This window comes from Sinocyclocheilus grahami, unplaced genomic scaffold (genome assembly GCF_001515645.1).
Source record: "Sinocyclocheilus grahami isolate Dianchi unplaced genomic scaffold, SAMN03320097.WGS_v1.1 scaffold150.1, whole genome shotgun sequence".
Classification (NCBI taxonomy): domain Eukaryota; kingdom Metazoa; phylum Chordata; class Actinopteri; order Cypriniformes; family Cyprinidae; genus Sinocyclocheilus; species Sinocyclocheilus grahami.
The window spans coordinates 1,466,342-1,478,707 of NW_015505329.1; the positions used below are offsets into that span (position 1 = coordinate 1,466,342).

Consider the following 12,366-nt stretch of genomic DNA (forward strand, 5'->3'; position numbering starts at 1 on the left):
GAGTTTTCAGGACTATTCTGTGGAATAGCTGTTGTCCGACCTGTAATACAGATCATATTCAAAAGCATTTACAGTAGATGTACACATCCATTCAAAAGTCTGAGGTCAGAAAATAATACTTTTTTTTTATTCAGCAAGGACACATTAAATTATGGAAGCCCATTTCCACCACAGAGCAAAAAATTCTGAATTGTGAGAGAAAAAAAATCTAAGTCAGAATTACAAAACGTAAACTCAGAATTCTGACAGAAGATACAGATTTCAGTCTGTTCGTGTCTACGTGGACAGTTCATGTTCAGAATAAGCTGCCGAGTGAAGCAGACTTTCTGTTAGATCATGTTTCTGCAGACCTGAGATTGTGGACTGTAGGTCGTTCATGTTCTGGTCGAGTAGAGTCGAAGGCAGAAAGAAAGCGGGCTCGTCCTCGGGGGGCTGTGTCTCTGCTCTGCTACTGCCGGTCGGATCATCTTCTCCAAACACCTCACGCCATTCCTGTGAGAAACCCCTGTCCTCCAGAGAACTGCTGCCCAGGATCTCATTCAACAAACTCAAGCCATCCTTCTCCTGACCGCCAGAGAAAGTGTCATCATTTCCTGTATATACAGTGCAAAGTCACTGCTCAACAATGTTGAATTCAATTATTGTGTCCTATGGATAAAATTCAGTTTTTATGAAAGCTTTACCTGTTTGCATGAGGCTACTGCTCAGAGTTTCTTCTTCAATTGAAATAAGCCTGGAAGAGAAGACATAAGTGATTAGAGGTTAATATGTGACCCTGGAGCACAAAAGCAGTCTTAAGTCGCTGGGGTATATTTGTAGCAATAGCCACAAATACATTGTATGGGTCAAAATTATTGATTTTTCTTTTATGCCAAAAATCATTAGGATATTAAGTAAAGAGCATATTCTATGAAGATATTTTGTCAATTTACTACTGTAAATATATTAACACTTAATTTTTGATTAGTAATATGCATTGCTAAGGACTTCATTTGGACAACTTTAAAGGCGATTTTCTCAATTTTTTTTTGCACCCTCAGGTTCCAGATTTTCAAATAGTTGTCTCTCGGCCAAATATTGTCCTATCCTAACAAACCATACATCAATGGAAAGCTTATTTAAAAATGGACCCAGGGTTTTGTGGTCCAGGGTCACATATCACACATCAAAATAAAACCGAAATGAGGCTCCTACGTTTCATCTGTATTCTGACTCGTCTCCTCGTCTGCTTTTGCCTTCGTTTTCTTCTTGACCTTTTTCTTTGCAGCTTGATCTGAACCCTGGAGTATCAGACAGGACAGATGAACAGATTTGTTGGACATGCATCATAATATCACTGCTTGTTTGTGTAAACGAGGATGGGTGAATTTTTACTAAACTTAACAGTTTTTATTTGATCACAAATCTGAGGCAAAAGCCTATTTTGGGATGAATAATCAATAAGCAGCAGGTTCCTGTCGTGACAACTTGCCCCATATCATGTGAAAACATTTCCCTGCTACTGACAATATCAAAAGGATATCATAATTGAGAAGGGAGACATCCAAACCTCACTCTGTAGCACACACTACTATTCAAAAGTCTGGGGTTGCCGAGAGTCTCTTATTCTGACCAAGCATACATTTATTTGATCGAAAATAGGGTAAAAACTCAGAAAACAGTTCTTTTTGTTGTAATAATATTTCAATTTGAATATATCTTAAAATATAATTTATTGCTGTGATCAAAGCTGAATTTTCAGCATCATTACTCCAGTCTTCAGTGTCACATGATCCTTCAGAAATCATTCTAATATGCTGATATGCTGCTCAAGAAACAATTCTTATTATTATTAATTATGAAGACAATTGTGCTGCTTTATATTTTTATTGAAAAGTATGATCGTTCAAAAGAACATTTATTTAAGATAAAAACCTTTTGTAACTTTATGAGTCATTTTTGGTCAATTTCATGCATCCTTGCTGAATAAAAGTAAAATCTTACTGACCCCAAACATTTGAAAAGTAGTGTATTTTTCCCCCCAAAATTTGCTATGCTAAATAAATAAATGTAAATATAAAATGTAAGAAAATCATCTTTCTTTTAAATACTAAAAACATCAGAAACAAATCCAAATCTCACTGAAAAATTATACAAACTTATTTTATAGTTTAACCACAAAATGAGAGCCATGAAAGTAAATACACACATCCATATGAATAAATCTGAGATTCATTTCTTCTGAAAGCTCTCACCCCCAGCGCTGAAGCCTCATGAGTCTGGCAGCCTTTGAAGCTCTCATGAATAGCAGCCATAGTGTGAGAGGTTTTCTCCCAGAAATGTAGCAATGTGGTCTGAAATAGAAGAAAAGATGGTAACACTTTACTTGAAGGGGTGTGCATAAGACTGACATGACACCTTCATAATCATGACATGACACCTTCATAATCATGACATGACACCTTCATAATCATGACATGACACGTCATGAATATGAAGGAGGTTTTATGCATGTTTATGACAACTGTCATTAAGTGTCATTTGCTCAGTTATGTAATTTTTAATGCAAATATGACATTATTTGACCTAACCCTACCCCTACCCTTACCCCTAACCATAGCCCATAGCAAAGACATCTCAAACAATGTCATCTTTGCATTAAAAATTACATTACTGAGAGAATGACACTTAATGACAGTTGTCATAAACATGCATAAAAAAACATGTGTCATGTCATGATTATGAAGGTGTCATGTCAGTCTTATGCACACCCCTTCAAGTAAAGTGTAACCGAAAAGACAGATATTTATCCTCATGACATGTCATTCTGGAAGATTTTATTCTGCTAAATTGTGAGATATAATTGCCTTTATTAACAATTCATTTAGATAAAATAATAATAAAAAAAGTAATAATAAAAATAATAATTTATAAATAGTAAAAATAATTAAATTAAATTAATAAATAACTCATTCATGGTTTAATGTCTAATGATTACAGTTTTACACCAAATAAAAAAACGACAATATTTCTGCTGTATTACATTTAAAAGTATTATAGTTTCATTACTGTATAAATATATTATTTTATAAATATAAAGCTAAATTCATCACATTTACAATGCTCGCTAACTAGCTAAAAATAATAATAAAAAAATAATACAGTAATAGAAATAAGCATCAAGAAGCAATTAAAATGCAGCACCTGATAGGTTGTCAGGACGTGTGAGAGCAGATTACAGCGACTGGCTCCGAGCAGATCAACCTTCTGACACACATCATTCTTCAGTTTGTCAAAACCTGTCTTGGTATGACGCACCTGGGTTTGAACCTGAGGGATGTAAAAAGATGAAACTGCTGTTCATCAAATACAACCAGCAAAAGAAACAAGAGGTAAAGTTTAGCAGCGACATTTCAGACCTTGAACCTCGAAGACATTCTAATTAGAGGTCTGCACGGGCTTTAAACTGAAGCCCGAACCCGAGATCGTCTGACCCGACCCGAGTGGTTAAATTTAGAGCCCGAACCCGACCCGAAATCTCCCCCTTTTGCCTTGTGAACTGACCGAGCCTTAATGATTCTCTTTCTTTACATGTTTACTGACCATTGCATGCAATCGTGAAATACAGCATTTTTTTTAAAATTGACTATTCGTTGTGAAGGGGGGGGCTCCACAACGAATAGTCAATACAAAAAAAAGCTGTATTTCATGATTGCATGCAATGGTCAGTAAACATGTAAAGAAAGAGAATCATTAAGGCTCGGCCAGTTCACAAGGCAAAAGAAAAAAAAAACATTTACCAGTTATGAAAGTTTATGAACATCAGGTGCAGGAGTTTTTGAATGGTTGTATAGTCTACGACAAGACGATAATTCTTCCATCGTGCAAATTATGGTCATTTTCATTCGGCCTGCTTTACATCAGACACAGAGATGCAGTGCGGTAAGATCGCATTTATTTGAATGAATTAATTATATCATTTATTTGAATTAGTGAGAGAGACAGAGAGAGAGAGAGAAAGAGGGCTGAAAGTTGCGTGTGTGAACCTGCGTCTGCGCGTCTCTCTCTACAAGCAATGAGGCTTAGTTACTTCAAAAACAGCCTGTCGAAGCTATTTTATTAATAAAAGTTTCCATGCTGGGTTGTCATTGTCATGTGCAATAATGTGTGTGCATGCGTCTATGAAAGCAGTGTAGCCTACTGCATATAGTTTTAGTTTAGCTATAAACCCGAGCCCGACCCGAACCTATTCATTTAACATAAACCCGAACCGAAACCCGTCGGGCTCGGGTCGGGTAGCAGACCTCTGATTCTAATCCCACTCTAGATGAGAATGATTTAGAAGACACCTTACTCCTTCTGCTGGAGAAACGGTTTCAGTGCAGTCACACTGTCATTTCCAGGCTGAGACTGACCTTACGGAACTTCTCCATCTGCTTGTGTGTGTCCGGGTCGAGCTCCTGAGAAACGTCCTTCATCCAGAGCAGAGCTCCTCTGTACTCGGTCCGTGACTGTTCCATCCTGTTCACTGTCAGCCATGTATCCGATATAGCTCGGTAACGGAACGTCTCCACCTCCTGGTACAGACGGCCCAGCGGACCTCGCAGCGCCAATCTGCAGTGAGAAACGAATGAACCAATTAAAGAAGAATTCCCAAACCAATCGCATTTGATTAGAAGCTTGTTTTATAATCAACGAAGAGACCTCTGCTGTGAAGAGAAGCAGAGAGCTTTCCCAGTAGCTTGCATGATCTTTCCAGCCCGACTTTTGTCCTGAGAGCCCTGTGAACGCAGGAACCGACCCAGTTCATTCTCCTCCTGGGACAAAACTGAGAAGGCCAATAGAATTTAGCCACATATATCTGTTTTCTTTGAATAATAAATCACGTCTGAAATCTACCTTTAAGTTTTAAGCATTTGAACGGCACACTCTTAAAAATGAAGGTTCCAAATGGGGTTTTTGTAGCGATGCCATAGAAGAACTATTATGTTTTTGTTTTTTACCCACTATAAAGAACCTGTTGAGCATTTGAAAGGTTCCATGGATGTTAAAAGTTTCTTCACAGAACCATCAATGCCAATAAAGAACCTTTATTTTTAAGAGTGTACAGCAAAAAGTTATCCCTAGCCTTGTGAAAAAAGTAGACTTTAGTATATTTTTATGGAAATAATGTACTTTAAAAGAATATATTTAAGTGCAAAGTGAATGCAATGTTTTCTGACCCTTAACTGCATGTTATTTACTGTGCGATTAGCTGAAAAGTATTATATGCAATTAATTGAACGTAAGAGTGCTTTTTCTGACCCACTTAAGCAGGACATAAGTACATCTTTATATATAATTTAATAATTACTTCTACTGTCTTTGCAGTATAGTTAAAGAGTACTGCATAATGTACTGACAAGCATTAACTGATTATAGCAAACTAAACTATACTTCAATGCCACTTGCATGTGATTAATTTAATTGAAACGTGTATGTTATGCATTTAAATGTATTTGTAAGTACACATTTGTAATGATCAAACTGCAATTTATTACATTTAAAATATATTCACTTTAAATGTAATATCAAATAACACTACAGTTAAAAATAATAATCAAGTATATGGTTTAGTATGTTAGTCGGCACATCAAAGTAAGTAAGTGTCATTTTTTTTTTAAATCACAATGATTTCAAATGTACTAATAAATGTTTTGTGTTAAGTTACTTGACATGTTACATGTACTGTACTCTCTTTCAGTACTTTTTATTTTCAAAAAAATCTGTATGTTTTTAAGATTTGAAGTACACTACACATAATACAATTAAGCATACTTCTTTTTCACAACGATTAATGAATATTAAAGGCGTCATATGATGCTTTTTTAAAGATCATTATTTTGTGTATTTGGTGTAACAGAATATGTGTGTGAATTTTCAGTTTACTTACGGCTGATTCTCATTTGATACTGTTCAATCACCTTAAGGAGCTCCATGCACGTTCTCTGTACTGAATGAAACACCTGAAGGAAAGCATGAAAAACCACATTCATCTCAAGACCATTTGATTCGTTCAGATCCAGAGGAAAGTTTGGATTGGAGCCGCTCCTCACCTCCAGTTTAGCGTCCAGATCCGCATCGGAAGCAACCACATGCTCATCTTCCTTCTTTCCTGTGACTTTAATCAGCGTTTGCTTGGTTTTCCAGTATTTCTGCTGGAACTTGTTGACCACTGATGATTCTTGATTTTGGAGAAAGTGATCAAAATGAGAAATACCTCTGCAAAAACATGACAAACCAATTATGAATGCACCTCATTTTGTTTAAGTTCCGAGACTTTATAATGAATGTCTGCAAATGGATGGTTTCCCCATACTCACTTGTTCCCTTTCTCCATGATTATCAGCTATCTGAAATAAATAAATATAATTATTCCATTATAACTGAAAACAGCCTACCACGTTTAATAGTGTAACCCATTGCGTTAATTTACAGATTTATAGGTGATACGTCAAAAAGCATTCAATAATCAAGCATGTATAATGTTTTGTTATTATTGCACCGTGTAAATAATAAATAATACACTGAACATACAGGCCTCTTCTTTATCGCTCACGTGCATTTTTCTATAGGAAGATATTATCTTTATTATTAAACCTGATTAATAACAGCTAAACGACAGTAAACACATCACTCACAAACAATATTCAGCCTGTATGTGATTCTCACATCCGGATTTCATTCTCTGCCGCACCAAAACAAACACTATATTCTGTCATTATGCAATACAGGAAACGAGCTGTTTATGATAATAATAATAATGAAGTGAATTATTGTGCGACTCACCTTATGAGCTTGGACTCCGGCTGTCGATGTCTAAGACATGCTGTAATAAAAAAAAATGAAACGCTACATGTGTATCACTGCGCGTTTTGGGTGCGTGTCCTTGCAGGAGGAGTGATGCGTCATGCGTAAGAGCGCACTGAGTCGCGTTCAGCTTGAAACGGACTCTAAATGCGCAGCTGTGATCTTTCTGAAAGATTTTATGACATGGTAATGATATTTTAGGGTCTCGCAGTTTTTAAATGACCGTTAAAGTTTCTTTGTATCAGTATATTCAGGTGTAAATGATTCTCAAGAATAGGTGCGCGCAGATGTTAGCATGTGGTGCCTGTTACTTTTATCAGCGCTTATTAGAATTGGACAATCACAGTGCGATTATGTACATTTAGAGATGCTCGGTGGAAAAGGGGAAAGAAATGAAAATGTACAAGATTTACGAGGTATTAGAAATGTAGAAGATTTGATAAACATGCAGTTTACATTAATTTTCAATAGAAGTAATTGTCTCCAACAGCGTGTGGCATCAAACTGTATTCAGTAATGCAATTACATTCACGTTCATAGCGGTTTCATTAAATCATCAGAGAAATGACAAAAGCGTTGACACACGATCTCAGCAAAGCAAAGTCAATTACAGGAGCTCATTAAGTTTTGCTCTGGCTGTCAGAAATAATGACACAAATTCACCAGCATGCACCTGCCACAGAGATCAACTTCTGGTGAAGTTCATAAGTGTGCATGGAGACAAAGTATGTCTTTACTAAAGATTTTTCACAATTTAAAAATAAATAAATTGAACATTATATAATGGTTTTAAATGTATCCCATCTTATCCTCCACAAAATAGCCATACAATCTTAAATGAACAGACTTCAATGAATATACAGACATGCTTGTCTTAAATACAGATGTAATATGGATTTTGTATGCATTTTCACTGACACTTGTTTTGTGATGTCAGTTGCATGAAAAATGTTTTCCAAACTAATTTTTGTAACACTCATGCCAACCACAATCGGAAGATTACATATTATTACTACAGATTATTACGACATGTTCAAATCAGAACATGTTAAATTGATGAATAAATCATGACAAAATGTTCAAATACTGAACTTTACCTATTCCAGTTCAAAATGAAAACCTGCCAAATTATTTTAGAATAAACAAATGTACCAGTTTCGTTTTCATTATGAGACAAAATGATCATCCAAAAGGTAAGTATGGAGACTCGCTGTGGTAGTTATAATCTGGACAGACTTTCTGCACCAGTTTGTAGTCCAAGCTACAGAAGTATATGTAGACACAGATGACTTTGAATGGTTTTGAGCAGAGCCAAGAAACATGGCTGTGAGTCTGATCCTGGTCACAGCTATGAGACGGGTCGTTCCAGCAGCGTGTGCTTTTAGTACCTCTCTCCACCCTCTCATGTTCCACCCTGCAGTTAAACATCCTTGACTCTACCGAGTGCAGAACGGTTTGTTGCGTCTTCGAATCAAATTCTACCAATTTGCTTGGAGGAACCAGCCCTACGGAGACGTTTCCACCTCCGGTGGTGTTGTATCGGAAATAAACGCTGAACGTTCCGTTGCCGTGATCCACGATCTTGCCAGCGATGAGCAGGTTGAGGCTTGTGGACTTCACTTTGCACTGGAAATCTCCCCATCCGAACATCTTCTTAGCTTTTCCACTTTTCACTGTGACCCGTTTTCTGGATTGTTGGGCGGATGGGTGTGTCTCCGTCAGGTTTGGAGTCCAATCCCAAAGCTCCTGCTCGGGACATGGCCGGAGTTTGTTGGACAGGAGGGCTGGGGTTTGGTCCGAATCATCAGGACTTGAATCTGAATCAGCACATGGATGCTTTATTGTCCTCTTAGGCCTGTCCAGTTGTAGAGACCTTGCGGTCAGAGGACTATTTCCTTTGGCATATCTGACCTGAGACAACAAAATGAGACAAAAAAGGCAGTGTTACACACAAAAAGAGACAATGAGGGAAAAAAAGTAATATCAGAAGGACAATATCTCCTTGACCTCACTTGAAATGATTTGACAGCAAATCTGTCATACAAGAGAGCTTTTATAAGTGAGCTCTTGGATCAATAATACAAATATGATAGTTTTTATATAGTATGTCACTTAATTAAAGAGCGGTTCACGTCCAACATCAGGGTCAGCGCAAGGTCACTCCTGAAACAAATAAGGAGATTCAAAAGGTGTCAGAGAAGTGCCTGTAATTGAATCTTGGCCATCGATATCAGATCAAAATGACCTACAGGAGAGTCAGAGAAAGATGGTCTGACTAGATAGATAGATAAATAGATAGATAGATAGATAGATAGATAGATAGATAGATAGATAGATAGATAGATAGATAGATAGATAGATAGATAGATAGATAGATAGATCATCATGACAAATATGTTGCACAGAGGTGACAGTAGAGAAAAAACAACCATCATCTAATTCCAGCCCCCTGCAGTGATGAGTTGATGAGATCATTTTAGGAAGATATAACAAAAACCTTTCTTCTCGTTCGCCTCATTTACATTTCAGAATTACTTTTTATACATACTGATACACAATACAGTCAGACATGCTGCTTTAGTGGCAGAATGCTGTGAAACATAATTAACTTCATTTGAAGACTGACAGTTTTTCCAAACAGCTCCGGGCAGGATTACGGCTTTCCGATGGCAGATTTACAGGAAGCTGGTTTAATGGATTAGGTCTCAAGCAGTTCCACACAGTTTCCATATTTCATGTCTTGAGTTTTTGCATTACTGTTCTGGCTGGTTCTACTGAGAGGTTTCAACCTACCACTGCCTTGTTTTTTTTAAAGTAATTTTTTAAAGTTAATTATAATCATTACATATTAACTAATTAAAAATTAGACTTTGTAGATTTCTAGAACATTTCTAGAAAAAAGTATTTCATTAAATATAAAAAACATTTTAAATACTACTGTTTGATTAAATATTTTAAATACTTTTTCTATATATATATATGGGCAGAAAGGCCTGTGCTTTTTCACTCTGTACAGTGCAGTCAGCCAACGGAGGAATACAATTCACCTGTAAGGATGAAATCATGACATACTGTAATTAAGTTAAGTTAATTATAATCACTACATATTAACTCTAATAAAAATTAGACTTTGCAGAAAATTTCTAGAAAACAAAATTGTATTTAATAAATAAAATAAAAAATGAATACAAATACAAATTTCTAGAAAAACAGTAGTATTTAATTATATTTAAAAAAAATATATATATATAAAAGTATATATAAAATGTGACTTTTAAATAATAATGTAATTAAGTATTTTAAATAATACTGTTTAAACATGTTTTCTAAAAAATTTAATGCTTTTCAAATTTAATTTTAAAAGTAAATAAATTATATAAATAAATGTATATAAATAAATGATTAAAAAACATGCTTTTTATAAAATAATATGCTTATGCTACACCTTTGAAAGCATTTCTAAGGACTGTATAGAAATTCACCTGCAAGGATGAATTCATGACATACTGTAACTCATCTGAAACATTCGAGGGAGATGCTACCTCTGAAAACATTGTCCGACTAAAGTTAAAAAAGAATCCATGATTGTGTTGAGAATATTAGTGAATAAATCAGTAAGTCGTGATTTAACTCCATGGATCATGGGTAAAAACATAAACAGTGCCGTAATCAGATGAAGGCAGAGTTACTGCAACACTGGAGCAATTCTATTGAACATGTCCTTGGTGAAAAAAACAGAACCCCCCCCAAAATCGAAACTTATGAAATCAACTCAATAGCTCTTTTCACAGAATTCATATATTGGATCTTTATCTCCAGGGGTCAGACACTTACAGTCACACTTATATATTTATATAAAAAAGCATTGATCCTTTTGAGGTTCGAGCACCACGTTGCCTTTTATTTCAATTAGAGACAAATCGATCTTCAGTCTGAGGTGTGAGGTGGATCTTATACAGCGAGAGGAGGAGGCACGACTGGAGAGACACAAGTCGAAAACAAAATACTACTTCTGGTTCTTCAGCTTACCATGCTGGAATATTACAATATTAACACTATCTGATGAGAAGTGCTGGTCTGATGAATACTGGAGAACATTCTAAAAGCACTGTGAATGATCAATTGCAATTGGAAGTACAATACATGAGACTAATTTGTTAATACTTTCTCAAAAAAAAAAAAAATGTTTTCATCTGAAAACATGATTGGCAAAATTGCTGATGTTTCTGAACAGTTATTGATCACAGCAAATTGAACATTGATGACCAATACTGTATGTTCCTTCATATGATATTCTTAACCAACCATTAAATTAGAATTCCTCCACTAAAGTATCACTGACAGAAATGAAACTAGGCAGCAGCATGTATTTGCATCTACTTGCACCTGATAATGCAATCAAGATCCGTCATTAATGATTATTATATAAATAGGAGGGCTTTTCAGTTAAAGGAAAGTAAGGTGGTTTGCTGGTTTTCGATACTTTTTATAAAATAATATGCTTATGCTACACCTTTGAAAGCATTTCTAAGGACTGTATAGAAAGGCCTGTATTTTTTTCACTCTGTACAGTGCAGTCAGCAAGTCAGTGAAAAGAGGAATGAAATTCACCCGCAAGGATGAATTCATGACATACTGTAACTCATCTGAAACATTCGAGGGAGATGCTACCTCTGAAACCATCGTCCGACTAAAGTTAAAAAAGAATCCATGATTGTGTTGAGAATATTAGTGAATAAATCAGTAAGTCGTGATTTAACTCCATGGATCATGGGTAAAAACATAAACAGTGCCGTAATCAGATGAAGTGCTCGCTCGCTCGCATGAGGGAGGAACGCCTATGAATGTCCAAACAACCAATCCTATGACTTTCATTAATAGAGTCATTCCTAATGCATGTCGCCCAACATATCTGTCTTCATACAGTGGATAAAAGATTAAACAAACTCACAAACATATAAGAAATATCCTTCATACATGTTTAATACACTAGTATTTATTACCTGAAGGTGATCAGGAAACATAAGCTGTACAAAAAAGACCTTGGAACTTTACAACATGACCATAATCAACAAAGATCAGCGAGACCACTTTGCAATGTACTAAACATTTCTGTGCGATAGAAAAGAAATGAATATGATTTAATACTCATTATTTACAAATAAAACTAAACATTCATTTCACCAGCTGCTAGCAGGACGGCCGGGTGAAACGACTGTAATGTAGCAGCGTAAATGAATTAGGGGAAAATGAGGAGAGCTGACCAATAAAAAGCATCTTCTATATTACTACTATCTGAATGGAAGATTTCAGCAGGATTCATAGACTATCACATCTTAGGAATATTATAGTCACGCTTTGTTAAAAAAAATATATATATATATATATATATATTACAGGTTAAATTCAAATCAAATCAAATTTCATGAATACATACACACTGTATTTTATTTTCATTGCATTTTGTAATTTTTTAGGGAAAGAAGGGTAATGTATAACCATTTGAAAATAAATTAAGGATATAAAAATTGAATACTA

At 35.5% G+C, this 12,366-nt stretch overlaps 2 protein-coding genes across 2 annotated transcripts in view; both read right to left on the reverse strand.

Annotated features, from left to right (window-relative positions):
- Positions 1-6,911, reverse strand: part of ica1 (islet cell autoantigen 1) — a 9,524-nt gene extending 2,613 nt beyond the window's left edge. Inside the window, exons 1-11 of the mRNA XM_016281509.1 lie at positions 6,808-6,911; positions 6,342-6,371; positions 6,075-6,240; positions 5,912-5,984; positions 4,684-4,807; positions 4,395-4,593; positions 3,184-3,309; positions 2,235-2,333; positions 1,195-1,280; positions 684-733; positions 351-593 (exon numbers count right to left, since the gene is read on the reverse strand). Of these exons, the coding sequence (XP_016136995.1) occupies positions 351-593; positions 684-733; positions 1,195-1,280; positions 2,235-2,333; positions 3,184-3,309; positions 4,395-4,593; positions 4,684-4,807; positions 5,912-5,984; positions 6,075-6,240; positions 6,342-6,358 (1,183 nt within the window). The 5' untranslated portion in view covers positions 6,359-6,371; positions 6,808-6,911. The remainder of the gene's footprint in view (positions 1-350; positions 594-683; positions 734-1,194; positions 1,281-2,234; positions 2,334-3,183; positions 3,310-4,394; positions 4,594-4,683; positions 4,808-5,911; positions 5,985-6,074; positions 6,241-6,341; positions 6,372-6,807) is intronic.
- A 1,099-nt stretch (positions 6,912-8,010) lies between these two features.
- LOC107592171 (neurexophilin-1-like) lies at positions 8,011-11,511 on the reverse strand. Its single transcript, XM_016281572.1, has 3 exons — positions 11,465-11,511; positions 8,961-8,991; positions 8,011-8,739 (listed from the first exon to the last, which is right to left on the reverse strand). The coding sequence occupies exons 1-3, from the start codon at positions 11,509-11,511 to the stop codon at positions 8,011-8,013; spliced, it is 807 nt and encodes a 268-aa protein (XP_016137058.1).
- Positions 11,512-12,366: the final 855 nt, after the last annotated feature.